At 39.1% G+C, this 20,777-nt stretch overlaps 1 protein-coding gene and 1 long non-coding RNA gene across 2 annotated transcripts in view; one reads left to right on the top strand and one right to left on the bottom strand.

Moving 5' to 3' along the window:
- The window catches only part of LOC124105104 (uncharacterized), a 16,174-nt gene extending 10,446 nt beyond the window's left edge, over positions 1-5,728 (top strand). The window contains exon 4 of the long non-coding RNA XR_006855633.2: positions 5,517-5,728. This is a non-coding gene — a long non-coding RNA (uncharacterized LOC124105104). The remainder of the gene's footprint in view (positions 1-5,516) is intronic.
- A 7,979-nt stretch (positions 5,729-13,707) lies between these two features.
- On the bottom strand, positions 13,708-15,859 carry LOC124105102 (diphosphoinositol polyphosphate phosphohydrolase 2). Its single transcript, XM_046462172.2, has one exon. The coding sequence runs from the start codon at positions 15,467-15,469 to the stop codon at positions 14,927-14,929; it is 543 nt and encodes a 180-aa protein (XP_046318128.1). The 5' UTR covers positions 15,470-15,859; the 3' UTR covers positions 13,708-14,926.
- Between the last annotated feature and the right edge of the window lie 4,918 nt (positions 15,860-20,777).

Here is a 20,777-nt window from a genome sequence, read left to right on the forward strand (position 1 = left end):
TATATACTATTATTTCTAATAAAATAATATTTTATTAGAAATAATAATTTAAGGTGATAAAGGATTATTTATCATGTGAAAAATAAAGAAAAACATTAGAATGAGCAAACATTTTAAAACAACAAATATGGCAAAAGACACTTGCATTCATTTTTATTATAATTATCAATGATTTTTATTATTTCTACTATATTTCATCAGCTTCTGAAACACCTCCTGAATCACTCCAGTTCACGGCAATATGACCAGACAGGATGGGGCAATGTCATCATTGAGCTTCTTGTTTATGCTGCTCTTCTATTTTTGTAGCTGAATGCCTTTTTAAATTGCTTCTGGAAGTGCACTCTTGGCATCACTGATTATAGATAGGGTTGGTCGATAACATTTTGGCTTATTAGCAGGCATAACTTATTTTGGAAGTGATGGAGGTATTAATGGAAACTGGGGACTTGAGGTGGTAGTAGGTGGAATTAGATGGAAGTAGGTGGAATTGGAGTTGGAATTGCCCACAGGTAGCATGATGTCTAAAAGCCTCAGATTTTGTAGAGTTTGGGGTTCTAAGTAATTTTCATTTGCCATCGCTAGCAAAGAGATGATGTCATTAAATTAGGAAACTTGTGATAATAAATATTTCATAGAATTAACTTTTTCAAGTTATTATTGACTTCTTTGTGAGGTTATGTGGTATGTGTGTGTGTGTGTGGTGGGTTGGTGTTGGCAGAAGTTTAGAAAATTGCTAAGATCACATGTGCCCTGCTGTCATGGAACTTGCATTTGTGTGGGTTTATGTTTATATTGCATATGTGTATTGAAGCAAATAGTTATTAGAATTCCTTGACTGTAAGAAACAGGAAATGATCATGGTTAAATAAGGAACAAAAATACTTAATAGGAAGGATACGGTATAGTTCTCAAAATGGAGAAAAGAACCAGGACAGAAAATGAGGAATTTAGGAAACTGTATCTAATGGGACAATCTCTCTTCAAATCACTTCTGTCAAATTGAGTGAGCACCAAATACGTTTTGTCTCTGCTCATAATTGAAATTCTAGAGCAGAGAATCTGGCTGGACTGCTTTGGGTCATGTGTTCACACTTTGGCCAGGAAAGGTGGGATTGTAAATTGATAATACCATGAAATTGTGTACATTTAGGGAGGGGTGTTTCCTCAAAGCAAAATCAAGGTGGTGATAACCAAAGGGGAACTGGTTTTGGAAAGGTAAACACGGTATATATGAACCAGAAAGGAACAAGATAAATGCATAAAGAGCGATAACAGAAGGAGGAATATATAAGCACTATGAAGGAAGCTTTTTAAAATTCTGAGGAAAGACGTGCATGTGCACATGTGTGTGTACACACACACACACACACACATACACACACAGTGATTCATCTTGAAAACTTGCACAAAGGAAATGACATTGTTTTCCTTCTAAGAAGACATATTTTATTTATTTTTTCAAGTTGGTAAGCACTTCAGCATTTTATTAGTTAAGATAATCTTGGGGTTAGGACTCATTTTTTAATTTATTTTTCTCTTTTCCCATATTTTTATGGCTATATTAAAATTCTACCTAATAATGGGATTTGTATGACATGGTTATACATGTATGCAATGTAACAATTTGATTTGGTCAGTGTCATTTTTCAGTACTTCCCCTTTCACTCCTTTCAAAACTCCCTATGGACCATTCCTGTACTCTACAGGTCTCCCTTCTATTTTCATGACATTTGCCCTGTTATGAGTTAGATATGAGGTGTGCCCCCAAAGCTCCTATATTCATGCAGGAATATTCAGAAGTAAAAGAATTGGATTGCAGGAGTAGTAACTTGACCAGTTCACCCAAGTTTGAATGGACAGGGTGGCAACTGTAGGCAGGTGGGACCTGGCTGGAGAAGGTGGGTCAGTAGGGATGTGCCCTAGAAATATAGTTTTATCTTCCCTGTGACCCTTTTCCCCTTTCCTATCTCTCATTCCTAGCTGCCATGAATGTAGCAGTGGTCTCCATGAAATTCTCCTGCCATAATGTTCTGCCTCACTTTGGGCCCAGAGCAATGGACTCAGCTGAACATGGATTAAATCTATGGAACTGTGAACAAAAGTAAACTTTCCCGCTTTTAAGGTCTTTTTGACAGAAAAATGCAAAATTTGTTAACATGAAAATTGGTACTAAGAAGCAGTGGCTAACCTGACTATATGATCCAGAATCCTTTGGAGCTTGTTTGGGGGAGAATTTTCAAAAATCTGGAGCTGCAAGCTAGAAAAGTTTTAGAATGCTGTAAATGGAGCTTACTGGGAAATTCGGGTGGGAGCTCTGAATGCAGAGATAAAAAACTGCTCATGAGGTTTCAGAGGGAAATAAGGATTCCCTTGGACATTTGACTAGAGTCCATTCATGTTACATTGTGTCAAAGAAGTTGTCACATCCTGCCCATGTTCTGAGACTTCAGGTGAGACTCTATATAAAGACAATAGACATCTTCTTGAGGAAATTTCAAGGCAGCAAAGAATTCAATCAGTGGTGTGGATATTGTCCCCAGCTTTTAGCCAGGTTTACTGTGAAAATTTGGGGCCAGAAATCATATCTGAAGAATTTTAGAAACTTCAGTTTGACTAGACAAGTGCATATAAATCTGTGCTCAAGAAAAATGTGATTTTAAAGGAGATTATGACCACTACAGAGATGTTAAGCACTTTGTACAGACACAATAGGAAAGATGGCTGAGGGCATCTCAGGAATTTGCAAGACAGCACACATTGCCTACTGGATAATGTGGAGGAAAAAAACCCTTTGAGAAAAGATCTTGGTGGCACCCTGCTTCCACCAGGGGGCCTAGGAAATTGTTTCACACGGCTCAGCCATGCAGGGCCTAAGATACTGCTGTCATGATTACAGGGGCCCCTGGTACTTCCCCAACTGGTAGCAGACATTAACATCATCTACAGGGTGTCTCTTCTGCTGAAATACAGAATGCTCAAGGTCAGGGCCATGGAAGCTTCCACCAAGATTTCAATGGAATGACTGGGAGGCCAGGCAAAGTGTAGCAGGATCAAAATCCCTATTGGTTGACCATGAAGGGGTGATGCATGAAGTTGTGATCATAACAACAAAGCTGAAATGAAGATCCCAGGAATTAAGAGATGCCTGTAATATGAACTTACCACTGAAAAGATCTTCTGACTGTGCAGAGACTCAGACTATTGAGAACATGTGTGCACTGCAACTAGGAAGACTAAAGAGGCAGGGCTGTCCAAATCTTTTGGAAATCACATCTTACCACCAAGTTTCCCAGATGCCAGAGGTGGAGATATAAGGCTTATTTGTTTGGTTGAGTTTTGGTCGTGTTTTCGTTGTCCCATCACTTTTGTCTCTGTCTGTATTTGTCCATTTTGGAATGGAAGATTTACTCTTTGCTTCTGTACATTGGATATATTTAACCTTTTTACTATTTATTTATTTATCTTTTTAAGGTTATGTAATTTTTAAATTTGTTCTAATTAGTTATACATGACAGTAGAATGTATTTTGGACACATCATATATAAATGGAGTGTAACTTCCTCATGGTTCATGTTGTAGAATCACACTGATTGTATAATCATATATGCACATTCCTACGCCCATACCCTCACCCCTCTTTACTCCCGTCTGCCTAATCAAAAGTACCTAGTCCCCACTTATCGTGAACTAACAATAAATTTGTTTTTGATCTTTACAATGACTCACAGTCAAGAGTTTTCCTTGAGTCTCAGAGAAGACTTTGGACATGGACTTTTGGAACAATGGTAAATTGTTAAGACTATGAGACTCTTGGAGAGTGAATAAACTCATTTTTGTGTGTGTGTTTTGAGAGAGATGTGAGCTTTTGGGGACCAGGGATACAATGTTATGATTTGGACATGAGTTGTCCCTCAAAAGCTCCTGTGCTAATGCAAGAATATTCAAGATAAAATGATTGTATTATGAGAGCTGTAACCTAATTGGTTCATCCTAGTCTGAATGGACTGACTTGGTCGTAACTATAGGCAGGTGTATCATGGTTGGTGGATCACTAGGGCATGCCCTGAAAGGGTTCGTTTTTCCTGTGACCCTTTCAGCTTTTCCTCTCTTTGCCTTCTGAATGCAATGAAGGTAGCTGTGGTCTTCCACCACACCTTTTCTCCATGATATCTACCTCATTTGGGGCCCAAAGCAATTTAGACGTGGAATAAACCTATAAAACTTGAGCCAAAATAACTTTCTCTCCTCTACGTTGTTCTTTTCAGTTATTTTGGTCACAATTAGAAAACATTGACTAACAATTCCCTCACTACTTTTTCCCCTTTTTTGCATTTTTTCTAACTTTCATATATAAGAGAAAACATAAAACTTGACATTCTGATTTAGGATAAATTTACTTAATATATGATCTCAAGTTTCATCCATTTATCTGCAACTTGCATGATTTCATTCAGAGAATGTATCTTCTAAGATAGCATATAGATTGTCAGAAAGGATCAAGACAAAGGAATAAAGTTAAGGGGATGGGAAGGTGGAGATCTATTTGGTTAATGGAGACCATTCTTGTTTGATTTCAATGTAGAGCAGCACTTTCCCAAGTATGCTTTTGAAATACTGGTGATAATTGAAACCCTATCAGGAGTCCCACAAGGTCAAAGTAATGTTCATAATAATAAGTTGGCATTTTTCTTTTCACAGTCATTCTCTCAGGAATGTGCCCTGGGTTCTTCAGAGCTATATTATATGTGATGATGCCATTATTTTGATGATCAATGAAATGATGGAATAAGTAGTATGTGTTCCTGTGTTTTTAAAAAAAAAAGGTCTCATGGAATTTCTAACGGAAAATATATTGATGAACAAAATTTATTTGGACTCCTAAATAATATAATGTCCATAATACTGTGGTAACTTTTCTAATCCTGTTTCAAGGAGCATATGAGTAATCTGATAGCCAATAGGTAACTTTCAAAGTGTTTTGTGTAGCAAAATGGCATATTTGGAGCTTCCTTTAAAGGATAGTATGCTGGAAGACCACCAAATGGGCTGGAGAAACCATTGTGGAGAATGGGAGGGAAATTACAAGGCTGCTATAGGAGCCCAGGCGAGGGATACATGCTACTGAAGCAGGAATGATAATGGGAAAGAGAAAAACAGCAGGCAAAACATTATGGACAGGTGGCCATTACTGGATGTGATGAACATGGGGCTTGCTAGAGAGTGAGATGTTAAGAATGCACAACTTTGATTCTCGCTCCTTATGATGGTCTATTTTTTATATCAACTTGACTGGGTCATGGCATCCCCAAATATTTGGTCAAACATTATTTTATATATTTCCATTAGGACATTTTTGGATGTGATTAACATTTAGACTGAGTAAAATGGTTTGTATTGGACCTTATCTAATTAGTTAATGGCCTAAATACAACAAAAGGCTAAACCTTATCTGATTAGAAGAGTATTCTTCTATTTCACTCCCCTCCCACCACCATTTTTTTTTCTTTTTACAGAGCTGGGCATCAACAGTAGATCTTGTGCATGCTAAGCAAGTTCTCTGCCACTGAACTGCACTACAGCACTCCCTGATGGCCTTGGAAATGGGACTCTTGCAGGCAGTCTTGTGGTCTTTGGACATACTGAGTTGTTAGCTCTGTATATTTTGGACTTGCGGCTTTCATGATTGTGTGAGTTGCTTGGTTATAATATATATTACATTCACATATGTATGTTTGTACCACGAGTTCTATTTCTCTAGAGAGTAGTTCTTGAAGAACAAATCTTGAGTGAATTTTCTGAATTGCTTCTATGTTTTTGAAAACTGACTCTCTAATATATTGACTTAAAAACATTAATGATTCTCTTTTCAGTAGTAAAGAGAGCATGATAATCCATGACATGATCTGAATAAAGAGGTATAAAAAAATCCCCTTTCTAAATTCCTAATCAAGCACAAAAAGCAAGAATCTGGGTGATTACATATATGGTACTTGCAAATATTCTGTTCTAAATTAATGCATATAAAAACATTGCTTCTAATGTTGCTGAACAAAGTGGGGAGAGAAAAAGTTGGGCCCAGGGCTGAGGGCCACACAAATCTATCTGAAAGCTTTTCTGTCCTGAGAGAGATTTTTATCTCCCATAGCTGCAGAGTTTATTTTCATTAAAAATCTCACACACACACACACACACACACACACACACACACACACACACGATGGATGGATGGAAGGAAGGAAGGAAGGAAGGAGGGAAAGAGCAGGGAAGGAGGGAGGAAGAGAGAGAAAGAAAGAAAGAGTTGATATCTCTGCTCCTTCCTGGTTGCCGCTGTTGATTTATTTGCCAACATTCAACTCAGCCCCAATAACAGTTGACATTGCCTTGAACAGCTGCCTTTGCCCAGTGGAAACTCCCTTGTCTGGAGGTTGCAACTTAGAAATTCTGGAAGGCAGTGGAGAGACAGCCCTATGTACCCACACTTTCTTTTTTTTTTTTTAAATCATCCTAGGCTTGCTGAAAAGAACACACACGTGCAGGCACACACACACACACACACACACACACGTGTCCAGGTAATCTTTGGAAAGCAATGATAACCACACATGAAACTGAAATGAAATCTTACAAACACTAACTCATCTCAGAGTCATTCCTTAGAGGATTAAGGAACTGGTTGACCTTGGCTGTGGATGTCTAAGCTGAGACCCAGGTTAGAAATCTCAGGACTGCAGTCCCCCCAGGGAGGCTGGTCATGGTGGGGTTGAGATATTTGGGAGGTGACTGGGAAAAGCCAGGTACAGGGGTCAGGGTGATGAAAGTGGATTTGATTTGTCCTCTGGTGACATTTAGGAGGACAGGTGAGAAAGGCAGCTGCTGACACACAGTCTCCACTGCACCCCTGCCAGGTACACAAGGCCTTCTAAGACCACCTGGGTGAAAAAGATGGGCCCACAGAACACTGCCCTGTGAGCAGTCCCAGACGCTCTTGATGAGTGTCCCCAAGCACAGGTTGAACCCCCTGCCCACTACTCCATTTAAGTAAGCACTTCTTCTGTAACTTTAAATCAAAGGTGGCTCCTATTCAGCATGAGCACCTTTCCTGGCAGCTTGTGCAGTACAGTGAGTGAGCAGCTGCTCACCAGGAGCAGTTTGGACAGGGCATTGCTCATGCATCAGCCCAAGGCAGCAGCGGCCAGGGCACGTGGCTTTGGAGTTATACAGGTTCAGCCACGAGCACCTGCATGTTGCAGGGAGCATCACTCCACATGAGCACATCACTTCCCTCATGGGCATGAGCAGCCTGGGAACACCACCATCCAGAACAAACTGCCAGAAAACCGGCTTCTCATGCCTCAAGTGCACAGGTGTGCCGCTGTGTGTGTCCAAAAGAGCAAACTGCGTCTGACCGGTTAGTCTGTGAACAATCCCAGGTCCAGTGAGAACAAGCAGGCGACCCCCAACCTTCTCACCAGCTTCCCCCCACCCAGGGGACTCTGACACCGTCATTCTCTCCCGCATCCTTCACTCCTGACACTTGAAAAATTTTTTTCAAATCCTGAGCATCTTTATCATTTTAGGATTGTCAATTTCCATTTTGCCTAATTAATAAATATATCAAAACCTGAAAGGAAATGAAAGTTGTAAAGAACTTTTGGCCCTAAGGGGGAAAAAAAACAATGGTGAGCTAAACTTGGAAGGTGGTTCTTTCAATCCTGTTGACTTATTTAGGGAATTATATTTTCCACTCCCCATAAGCCTCTTTATTAATCTTATGCACAAAAATACAAACAAAATGGGAGTTCATAATCCACTTGAATCAAATATATGAAATATGATATGTCAAGAGCTTTGTTATGTTTTGAACAACTAATAATAAAAAAATTAAAAAATAAACTAAAAAAATACAAACAAAGATCTCAAAAGAATGCATCTCCTTCTCAAGGACATCACACACTGCTGATCTAGGAGTCTTTAGACTGGTTTTGACTCTCACCATCATAAACACCCCATTAATATTTAATGAGCACTTACTATGCACCAGGCACACATGCAGCACACCATAGACATAAACTGTATAAACCACATGGTGACCTCATAACGGGGGGGGGGGGGGGGCAAGGTTTGAGTTAGGAAACTAGTGTTGAGAAGTTTAAATAGCTATTCTGAAATGAGACATAAAGAAAATAACAACCTGGATTTGAACCCCAGTCTGACTGACTTCAAGGCCTGGAGGCTAACCCTACAGAGCAAGCAGTACAAAGCCCCGTATCCATCCCCTTGTGCTGCAAATGCCAGCTTGATTTTGCTTTGGCCGTCAACGCGGCTGCCTCCTGAGGTCCTGGACATATTCTTGGCAGAGGTTGGTGGCTCAGAGGCCAGTCACTAATTATGGGGGTTGTGCAGAAACATGTGGGTTCATGAAACCTCCAGATCATGTGCCAGGGTTCATGGAAGGAGGCCACTAAGCCACACGAACAATGCTGCTAGGTGGACACTGCAACCAGCATGTGTAGAGATTCTGAAGGAAAGAGTCAAGGAGAGAGCCCTGGTGCCAGCCCATCCCACGGCTCTCTTCCCAGCTGCTGCAGCCAGGGCTCCACTGAGTCCCCAGGAGATGCATGGTGTATCGTCTGCCACCACAGGGCTCACCCAGGCTTCCAAAGGTGCTGGGGTTGTGTACTAAGTGTGGCTTTGGAGTCAAACACACCTGGCCTCAAATGTCGGCCTCATCTGTGTTTACTGTATGAGCACGTTTCTTAGGAGACCGAAGCCTGTTTCTTTCTTGTCTGGAATATCAGGTCATTGTGTGTCCACCTCCCTATTGAGAGGAAGACCAAATGAGGTCAGGTGCACCAAGGCATTTGGGCCAATGCCCGGCACAGAGTGGGTTTTCTGGAAATGTCAGCACATCTGATGAGGACAGTTTCTGAGAGCAAAGGAGAGGGAAGGAAGGCACAGAGCAACACAGAGGCCCCATTAGTACCCTCAGTGAGGAGTAGAAAAGGCCAACTGTAAATGTGGAGAGCTTCACAGCACATTACTGCTCACCACTGTTGACACAGGAAATCAACACTTAGATCAGGAAACAAACATACAATGAGCCCGAGTTCCTGGACAGCCGTGGATCATCTTCACTCACTCATTGATTCTTTCACCCTTCATTTGAGCCAGGCATCATCCAGCCTGCCATCTACCCATCCTTTCATCCAGCCAGCCTGCCACATAGTCATCCATCCACCCACCCACCTACCCACCCATCCTTCCATCCTGCCCTCCATACTGCCATGCATCCTTCCATCCATCCATCCATCTACACATCCTGCCATATACCCATTCGTCCACTCACCTTCCCTGGGAGGCTGGTCCTACAACAGGTCCTACACATACCCAGGTTCATTGCACCTGAGGGATGCAGGCAAATATTCCACTAATGTCCCCACCAGATTGCATTGCTCTTCTGCTGGAACCACTCTGTGGAATCCCACCACACTTAGAATGGAATCTAGAAGGCTGTCCTCGCTCTGCCCCTGTCTCATCCTTAACACTCTCTTCCGTCTGCACCCATCCAGTTCCAGTGGTCTCAGACAAGCGAGTCCAGTCTGCACTCAGGTCCTGGTATCTACTGCTCTCTCTGCCCTAGATTTTCCTACCAGCTTGGTGGATTGCTAGACTCTCACTTTTTCAGTCCTGACAGAATCACCACTGGAGGAATTCCACTCTTGACTACTCTATTTAAAGGAAAATCTTCCCAGCTCTCTCTCTCTCTCTAAAGCCCAATAATTCTGGTTTACTTTTGTGAAATGCAATTAGCACTTTTCAATAAATATATTTAATCATTGTGGAACTTTTTTGTGCATTAGATTTTTTTAGACTCACAAGAATATCAGCTGTGCCAGGGAGGGGATATTGTTTCTTCTCCCCTCCCCCAATGCTATATCCTCAGCATTGAGAATGATGCCTGGTTCATAGTAGGTGTGCCATCACTGTTTGCTGAATGAAGGAATGAATGCATGAATACATGTTTACATACATGAAAAAACCTTAAAGAAATAAACTTTGTGCATTCATGACAGTAGTTGTCCTGAAAGGTCCATATCCCTCACCCCCTGCACAGGTGTAGACATCACAATAGATGCCAAAAAGGGTCCTTCTTGGTCAATTGCCATGGCCAGTCTAGATAAAAATCACAACAGATGAGCAACTTGGACCTTGGAAAGAGGGAGAGCTGAGTTTCAAACCCAGCTTGATTAAAATGAGTTGTCTTACATGTTATCCACACCCCTGTCAGCAAAACAGGGATTATATCTGCATGTGTGCATAGGAAGGTATAAGGAACAAGACCCAGTGAGGTCTCCCCACCAATGAGAGGTCTCCCCTGACTGCCCACACTTATGTTGTCCCAATTCCTGCTCTCATAATTTTGTTTATATGAAATGATTGTTATCATGATGTATTTTTCTATATGAAAATCATCTTTTTCTTTATACCATTACATGGATATTCTCCTGCTTCCCTCAACTGTAGGGCAAGTCTGCCAGGATCAGAGCCATACTGTCCACTCCCAGACCCAGCTATTAGAATAGGACCTGGCACAGAGTAGGAACTCAAGAAGTAATAGCTATTTAAATGAGTGAAGTCAATGTTAAAGCATTTGGTACAGTACTGATATATCACGAGCACTGTGGTCCCAGCAGGCGTCATTATTTCTATTTTTTAGACTGTTGGGAGCACTGTAATTCCTGTTCCTGAAGAACGTTTTCCTGAGCTGCTGCAGGGCTCCAGACAGCCCAGCATAAGCCCATCTCAGTCCAGAGGCTTCCAAATCTCTCAGCCATTGTATTGCTAATTTTAAAACCCCCAGTGCACCCATGCCTGATTTCCTTCAGTTCCCTGGACTCCTGGGTCTATGATAATTGGTGTGTAGCTCATTTCCCATCTCATATGAAATTTCCAAGGTCTGGCTATTTAGAGTAAAAATGCACTTCCTTTCTCCATTGCATGTTTTTAGCACCTTTGTCTAATATAAGGTAGTTGTAATTTTGTGGATTTGTCTCTGTGTCCTCTATTTTGTACCATTGGTTTACCAGCCTGTTTTGGTGCCAGTACCATGCTGTTTTGTTACTATTGCTCTGTAGTATAGTTTAAAATCTGGAATTGTGATATCACCAGTTTCACTCGTCCTGCTTAGAATTACTTTAACTATTCCAGGTCTCTTATTTTTCCAGATGAATTTTATGATAGATTTTTCTATTTCTGCAAGGAATGCCATTGGGATTTTGATGGGAATTGCATTGAATCTGTAAAGTGCTTTTGGTAATATGGCCATTTTAATAATATTAATTCTACCTATCCGTGAGCAAGGTAAATCCTTCCATCTTCTAAGGTCTTCTATTTCTCTCTTTAGGGTTCTGTAGTTTTCATTGTATAGATCTTTCACCTCTTTTGTTAGGTTGATTCCCAGGTATTTTATATTTTTTTGAGGATATTATGAATGGGGCAGTTGTCCTCATTTCCATTTCAGATAATTTCTCACAGATATACAGGAATGCCTTTGATTTATGGGTATTGATTTTATGTCCTGCCACTTTGCTGAATTCATTTACTAGTTCTAGAAGTTTCTTGGTTGAACTTTTTGGGTCTGCTAGGTATAGGATCATTTCATTGGCAAATAGTGCTAACTTAAGTTCTTCTTTCCCTGTATTTATGCCTTTAATTTCTTTCATCTGTCTAATTGCTCTGGATAGTCTTTCAAGAACTATGTTGAATACAAGTGGTGAGAGAGGGCAACCCTGTCTTGTTCCAGATTTTAGAGGGAATGCCTTCAGTTTTTCTCCATTTAGATTGATGCTGGCTTGAGGCTTAGCGTATATAGCTTTTACCATGTTGAGGTAATTTCCTGTTATCCCTAGTTTTTCTAGTGTTTTGAACATAAAGGGATGCTGTATTTGGTCAAATGCTTTTTCTGTATCTATCAATATGATCATATGGTTCTTATCTTTATGTCTGTTGATGTGGTGAATTATATTTATTGATTTCCATATATTGAACCAGCCTTGCATCCTGGGGATGAATCCCACTTGGTCATGGTGCACAATCTTTTTGATATGTTTTTGTATCCGATTTGCCAGAATTTTATTGAGGATTTTTGCATCTATATTCATTAGGGATGTTGGCCTGAAGTTTTCTTTCTTTGAAGTGTGTTTATCTGGTTTTGGAATCAGAGTGATGTTGGCCTCATAGAATGAATTTGGAAGTTCTCCCCCTTTTTCTATTTCCTGAAATAGATTGAAGAGTATTGGTATTAGTTCTTCTTTAAAGTTCTTGTAAAACTCTGCTGTATATCCATCCGGTCCTGGGCTTTGCTTGGTTGGTAATCTTTTTTTTTTTTTTTTTTGATTGTTTTCATTTTTATTTGATGTTTCCAAATATAAAAAAGTCAAGATTCTTATACCAATTATCTCAAATAAGACCATGCAGAGCAATTCAGTGTTTACAGCAGTTACTTCCCCCTCCAGTTTTTGCTGCTCTTTATACAATAGTGTGATAGACAGGAAATTGGATAGCATGTGCTTGGATGGAAAAATGTCATCTTTACAAAACAACATGCAGGGCAGATTCTACTTTGTCTGCAAATCAAATTTACAGTAACTGCTTTTTCATGAGGAACAAGGAACCGAAAAATTAAGTGCCCAATTTTATTCAACTACCCCACAAATAAGCACAATTAACAGCCTCAACACCTTGCAAACTTTGGAGGGTTGAGATGGTAGACATTTTACTGGTTATCTTTAGTAGTGGATTCCACTATTTAACCTGGAAATGTTGGCTTTTCAAGTAAATTTCCTTGGGGCTTTCCTCTAATTTTGCTAGATCAGGTTCCACAAGAACAGTGAAGAAATTTTAAAAGTGAAACTGTAAGGTACTCTGTAGTATTATACACATTTTTGCTAGTTGCATAGGTGAATGACAGATGTTTTGCTAAATGGCACTGAAGAAAATCCTGACGGCACTACTTAGACCAAAATGTTTCTGACCAAAGAAAATTATACAACAATATTTATAGGCTAACTTTTAAGAGATGGTTGACATTAATACTGTACATTTTTTACATGTCAAATACATAGTCCAAGAGTTTATAAAATAAGTTCATGCATTATTACCTCTAAGAATATCATGTACAAGATAAACCCCCCAAGTACTCTTGACAGCATTTCAGGTGGAAGCAGTCTTATATACAAAAACAATCCAGTTTGTCTGCTGTGTTAAGTGTATAATTTAAACAAATTTCAGAGATTACTGAGAAAAAAAATCTTAAGTCCATTGGTGATTGACACAAATCTGTGGGATTTAAAATGTTTCCTTTTTTAAAAACACTCAGAATACATAACCTCTGTACAAAGAAAAATATAAAAATTCTGATGATCACATTTGATTATACTACATAATTTAGGATAAAATGTCACTGGTTAAGTTTTTCTACTTTACTCCTTCCGTTGACAGCATTAATTTGTGAACTATGTTTATATTTAGTTCAGCTGCCTTTAATGGCACAAGATCTCATTTTCAAAACGGCACCAATTTTCCTGAAATATAAGAGCTCTATTTTTAGCAGCAATTATATTTTTAAAGGTTAGCAGTTATATAGAGAGCAAATATTTTAACTATACCTTTTCTACTTTATACTCACCAGTTACAATATTTACAAAAGTGTTTTTTTTTCCTCTCCCCTTATTTCTGACCTTGTTGGGGGAAGTGCAGGAGTTTCAATCCAGGTACTTATTTGTTTTAGATGGGATGCCTGATTTTTAAAGTGAGTATAAAGGGTAAGATGAAATAATTTTTAGTTCAGGTGTGTTTAGTGCCCCAAAAGTTATGACAAATAGTAATTACTGACAACCTAAAAAAGATGAGGCATTTGAAGGTGCCTTAACAATCTTAAGCCCACAGCAGCTGAACAGCAAGGTGGCCTTTGTATTTCACTGTGGTGCAGCCATCACTGACTTGGCCCTGAAGGTGAGATTCTAATCCTGTGGTTTTTGGTAAATCTAAATTAAAACTGAAAATGTTTTAAGGGCAATTAACATTGAGGGAAATATGGTTCCAAGATATTCTATGTAAGAGATCAATGACAAAGGGAATTGGCAACTGAGCATGCTAAATAAATTCCGTGAATACTGTCTTCATGATAAGATGTATTTACTACATCATGCATTTTGCTAACAGTATTTCCGTAAAAATCACCAACTCACTATAGAGTAATATTTTGTGTTAAATTACTATTGAATTTTAGGGAAAATAGCCATTTCAGGTTGACAGTAACATAATAATACTAATTATGCAAATTTAGAGAAGAGTTGACAAATTTCCCAAATATCAAATTGAAGTCCTTTGCCCGAACAGTTAAGGACCATACAGAGACAGTCCAAATGTGCAATTTATGATTTTAAATTCTTATCCTATGAAACAAGTTCTGGAATGGATGGATTTCTTTAATACTACGAATATTTTCCATTAATTCCCACCACAGAAAGATTTGTTGACTATATTAATGCTGCAAATGAGAAAACAATTTAGGGGGAACATACCCACAAGTAATTTGATCTGATAAAAGACTGATGCCAAATGGACAGATCAAAACAAAAACCCTAAAAAAATGCTGTGGAAAAAAATGACAAAAATAACATGAGGGGGCACAGTTAAGGCATCTAAAAAAATTCCACATGGCTTTGGCTTATTAAAAATATTTTACACTTTTTTTTTTAAAAAGAAGATTTGAAAGCATCTGAAAAACATGCAAATTGTTTGAAATCCCTGCATGGCAAATTCAGACAGTTGCGAGCATCATTCAGATGTTTGCCAAGGAAAGTGAAGAAGCCTCTCCCCAAGAGATCACACATGGTCGGGGAGGCCCTCCCCAAACTCTCTATCTTACACTAGATGGCAACCCCGAGGTCTGTGCGGCAGTCACAAACAAGGCATTATTATCTGGAAGGGAAGGTACTGTGGAATTTCCATTGCTTGGGGAGCAACCCAGCTTTAGCTTTTCCAGATACTCTGCATGTACAGGTTTATGACACTGGAGAACTTTGATTGCATCTTCTACTTTGAACCACTCTCTCTTTCTTCCTATATTAACAGAATCTTCCCAGTCTTCTAATATTTCAGTGACTGTAAGAACATAAACATATGTTCTGTGCTTTCGGTCTTGGTTCTCAAATATACCCAGGAGTCTTCCTAGTTTTCCTTTGACTCCTGCCTCCTCATAAACTTCCCTCACGGCAGCACCGCCGGGCTCCTCCTCAGGCTCCATTCCTCCTCCTGGGACAATCCACTGGTCTGGGTACCGACTGCTACTCACCAACAGCACCTCGTCCTCCTGCTCGCTCCGGAAGCACAGGCACGCCGCCCGCTTCTTGAAGCCCTCGCGGTCATAGGTCCGCGTCTGGTTGGGCTTGAACTTCATCATAGAGGCGGGCTCTTGCTGCCGAGGCTGCTCCGGCCGCCGCCGAGGGGGCCCAGCCGCCGCCACCCCGCCGGGGAGTAGGGGCGAGGGCGAGTCGGTGGCTCGGCGCGCCGGTAGAAAGGCGGCGGCGCGGGGAGTGGCAGCGAGGCCGGTTAGTCCCGGGGCCGACGGCCGCTCCGACGCGGTGCAGGACGCGAGCGCGGGTCACTGGAGCCCGGGTGCCGGGATGGAAGCGCCGCCTCTGCCCCGGCGTCCGCCTTTCTCCATGGAGCCCGCCGCCTCTCGCCTGCGCTCCTCCTGTCGCCGCCGTCAGGGGGAAGAGCGAGGCTCGAGGCTCGAGGCTCGCGCCACGCGGAGACAGTTGCGAGGACTCGCGCGGACAGAGCAGCAGCGCTGCGGCCGGTTGGTAATCTTTTGATGGAATCTTCTATTTCCTCACTTGATATTGGTCTGTTTAGGTTGTTTATATCCTCCTGACTTAATCTGGGTAGCTCATATGTCTTAAGGAATTTATCGATGCCTTCACTATCCTCTATTTTATTAGAGTATACGGTTTCAAAATAATTTCTAATTATCTTCTGTATTTCTGAAGTGTCTGTTGTGATGTTGCCTTTTTCATCCCATAAGCTAGTAATTTGGGTTCGCGCTCTTCTTCTCTTTGTTATCATGGCTAGTGGTCTATCAATCTTATTTATTTTTTCAAAGAACCAACTTTTAGTTTTGTCAATTTTTTTATTGTTTGTTTTGTTTCGATTTCATCTCTGATTTTAATTATTTCTTGCCTTATACTGCATTTGCTACTGATTTGTTCTTCTTTTTCTAGGCCTTTGAGATGTAGTGTGAGGTCATTTATTTGTTGGCTTTTCCTTCTTTTAAGGAATGAACTCCATGAAATGAATTTTCCTCTTAGTACTGCTTTCATAGTGTCCCAGAGATTTTGATATGTTGTGTCTGAGTTTTCATTTACCTCTAAGATTTTTTTAATTTCCTCTTTGATATCTTCTGTAACCCTTTGTTCATTCAGTAGCATATTGTTTATTCTCCATGTGATGTAGGATTTTTTCTTTCTTATTTTATCATTGATCTCCAATTTCATTCCATTATGACCAGATAAAATGCATGGTAGTGTCTCTACCCCTTTGTATTTGCTAAGATTTGCCCTATGACATAATGTATGCTCTATTTTTGAGAAGAATCCATGTGCTGCTGAGAAAAAAGTGTATCCGCTTGATGTTGGGTGGTATATTCTGTATATGTCAATTAAGTCTAAGTTATTAATTGTATAATTGACTCTATAATTTCTTTATTCAACTTTTGTTTGGAAGATCTGTCCAGTGGTGAGAGAGGTGTGTTAAAATCTCCATGATTATTGTGTTGTGGTCTGTTTAACTCTTGAACTTGAGAAGAGTTTGTTTGATGAACGTAGCTATAATATTGTTTGGGGCATATATATTAATGATCGTTAAGTCTTGTTGGTGTATGGCTCCCTTGAGCAGTATGTAGTGTCCTTATTTATCCCTTTTGATTAACTTTGGCTTGAAGTCGATTTTATTTGATATGAGTATGGGCACCCCTACTTGCTTCTGAGGTCCATATGACTGGTATGATTTTTCCCAACCTTTCACCTTCAGTCTGTGTATGTCTTTTCCTATTAGATGATTCTCCTGTAGGCAGCATATTGTTGGATCTTTTTTTTTAAATCCAGTCTACTAGCTTATGTCTTTTGATTGGTGTGTTTAAGCCATTAACATTTAGGGTTACTATTGAGATATGGTTTGTACATCCAGGCATATTTGTTTATTTATGTTACTTAACATGATTTGTTTTTCCTCTTTGATTAGTTTTTCCTTTACTGTACTACCTCCCACTGTTGGTTTTCATTGTTATTTTTCATTTCCTCTTCCTGTAATGTTTTGACAAGGATGTTTTGAAGACCTGGTTTTCTAGCTGCAAATTCTTTTAACTTTTGTTTATTGTGGAAGATTTTTATTTCATCTTCAATCCTGAAGCTTAATTTCACTGGATACACGATTCTTGGTTGGAACCCATTTTCTTTCAGCGTTTGAAATATGTTGTTCCAGGATCTTCTAGCTTTCAGAGTCTGTGTTGAAAGATCAGCAGTTATCCTGATTGGTTTACCCCTAAATGTAATCTGCTTCCTCTCTCTTGTGGCTTTTAGGATTCTCTCCTTATTCTGCATGTTGGGCATCTTCTTTATACTGTGTCTTGGTGTGGATCTCTTATGATTTTGTACATTCAGCATCCTGTAGGCTTCTAGGATTTGGATTTCTGTTTCATTCTTCAAGTCTGGTAAGTTTTCTAGTATTATTTCATTGAAAAGATTGCTCATTCCTTTGGTTTGGACCTCTATACCCTCTTATATCCCAATGTCTCTTTATGTTATCCCATATTTTTTGGATGTTCTGATCATGGTTTCTTAACATTCTTGTTGAGCCATCTATGTTCTTTTCAAGTTGAAATACTTTGTCTTCATTGTTCTATCTTCTAAGTGTTCTACTCTGCTGGTAATACTCTCATTTGAGTTTTTAATTTGATTTATTGTTTCCTTCATACCCAGGATTTCTGTTTGCTTTTTTTATAACCTCTATCTCCCTTTAGAGTTGATCTTTTGCTTCTTGGATTTGTTTATGTAATTCATTGTCAAAGTGATCTTTCATTGTCTGATTTTGCTGTCTAATGTCTTCCTTGAGACTCCAGATCATCTGAACTCTTTATCTGACATTCTATCTGATGCAGATATTACCTCTTCTAATGTTGAATTGACCTGCATTGTTTGTGGTCCTTTCTTTCCTTGTCTTTTCATACTGCTCATGTTTCTTTCCACCTTTGTGAAACTGTTGTGTTAATGATTTTCCCCTTATATATTTATATTGCTCTTTTATAGCTCCCAAATCCCTCTTTTGTGGAGAAAGACAATGTTAACAGTTCCCAATATCAATAGTACATCATCTAAGCACACGTTTTCATTACTAATACATTTATAGTTAGACTCTAAGTCTACAGATATTGGTTTCAATTATTATTTAAAAACAGAGTCATTAGTTTCATAAAAGGCATACCATTTCTGGTGGCATATAGAAAACTGAATTTCAGATGAAGGATGTTGTGCTTAGGGGGAAAGGAGTGAGGGTATGAGGTTAATCTATCTTAGCAACTTTGGAGAACTCTAACCAATAGACTGATAATTAATGGAAGAATGCATAGATTCAACCTCCTATCTGTGTTTAGAAAGTTACCCTATGTATAGTTAGTAAAAGTTAGGGGGTTGAAAGTGGGATAGAGGGAGTAAGAATGAATAAAAAATAACAAGGAAGAAACGAGAAAAAAGAGAGAGGGAAAAAAGAAAATAAGGAAGAAAAAAAGGGGGAGGTTTGGCATATGCAATTCTTCTATATTATATTATATTGGTGATTCAGTTGTTAAAGTCCTATTTCATGCATAGTTCTTGGTTTCACATATGTTGAGGTTGTGAAAGAGAGAGAAGAAAAGAGAGGAAAAAAAGGATAGCAAAAAAAAAAAAAAGGGGGAAAAAAAGTCTCTTAGAACTCTGTTTTCCTTTCTTCCAGTAGGTGGAGTTGTCTACTCCTAGCTTGAGCCTCTGTGTTCAGGGTGGTGGTATAGCCAGAGTGAAAGGACATGAGCTTCCACCTGTATCCTCCCTACTCTGGTCTCTGAGGTGGAAACCAGGTTCCTGTACAGTTTTTGTTTTGTGTTGATAGCTACACCCTCCAAAAGCTTGTGGGAAAAATTTTGAGTTATCGCAGTTAAGGGTGGGGGAGTTGGAAACCGGGTACCTGGATCAGCCACAGAACTGTGCTGGTAGCCACGCCCTGGTATATGTGTTTTAAGGGTTGATGGGCTTCCTTCAGTCTGGTGGGTGGGGGGCCGGGCTGGGCTTCCTCCTCCAGTCTCGACTGCTCACTTTCTAAAATTCTGCAGCTTTCTGGTCCCCACTGAACTATCTCAATGTAGCTTCTTTCTAAGCAGGCTCTGGAGTTGTGCTTATCTTGTAATTTTCTGCTTCACCTGCAACCTATTTGTATTCTTAATGATTACTATTTTAACTGAAGTAAGATGAAATTACAGTGTGGTTTTGATTTGAATTTCCATTTTTTTTTTTGCTAGAAATGTTGAAGAATTTTATATGTTTGTTGATTATTTGTACTTCTTATTTTGATAAATGCCTGTTTATTTCATTTGCCCATTTATTGGTTGTGTTATTTGGGGTTTGGGGAGGTTTTCTTTTCTTTTTTTGGAGGGGAGTGTTTTTTAGAAAAATTCTTTAGGTGTTATGTTTATCAATTCAGACAAGTAGCTGATTTCTCCCATTTTGTAGGCTCTCTCTTTATTCTATTAATTGTTTTGTTCTGCAGAGTTGTTTTTTATTTTTAATTTGACACCAACTTATTTATTAATTCTTGGTATTATTTGCTGAGTTTTAGGAGTCCTACTGAGAAATTTGTTTCCTGTGCCTCTATGTTGGAGTGTTCCCCCTATGTTTTCTTATAGTAGTTGAAATTTATGATCTATTTCCTAGGTTTTTAGTTCATTTTCAGTTGATTTTTATGTAGAGTGCAAGCTAGAGATCTATTTTTCCATACCTATAAATACTAAATTGTAAGTATAAATGTAGTGTTATATCTTTATTGGAGGAGTATGGAACTTATTGAGAAAAGTAATTTCAAACCCATAAAATATTTAAATATTGTTATATATAATATTTTTATATATAATATTTTAAATATTATATAGTGATGTAAATAAAACTCTATTGGTTATTGCAAATGTCTTAACCATCTAGAATTTAAGAAAGAATTTCTCAAGTAATAGATGACTGAGTTTGAAATGTGAATCCTGAATTTTAGGGATAAAAATGACTAAGTCAGATAAGGAAGTGCTGTAGGGAATAATAAGAGCAAAGCACAGAGGAATAAATTATTTTCTGAGCTTTAGAGTTCTACCAAGAAAGTTGTTTCCTGTGCCTTTATCTTGGAGCGCTGCTCCAAGGTTTTCTTATAGTCGTTGAAATTTATGTCATAATTTCTACATCTTTAATGATTCACTATGAGAAAGGAGATGGTCTCACACTAGAAAAGTAATGAAGGGTAGGATTCTGTTGTCTCATTTGATTAATAAAACTTTCAGAAGCCAGGTAGCATGTCTGAAAACAAGAGTTAAAATTGGCTGATTGAATTGATCTTCAAATACCTTGAATAACCATCAGTCTGTAATGAGGGTAGTATTCGTTACCTCATTTTAACCTAATTTGCCAGTGTTTTAATCCAGTGTC

Source organism: Marmota monax, unplaced genomic scaffold (assembly GCF_021218885.2).
Source record: "Marmota monax isolate L192 unplaced genomic scaffold, Marmota_monax_Labrador192_F-V1.1 WCK01_AAM20220418_F8-fsc01011, whole genome shotgun sequence".
In the NCBI taxonomy this organism is placed as follows: Eukaryota; Metazoa; Chordata; class Mammalia; order Rodentia; family Sciuridae; genus Marmota; species Marmota monax.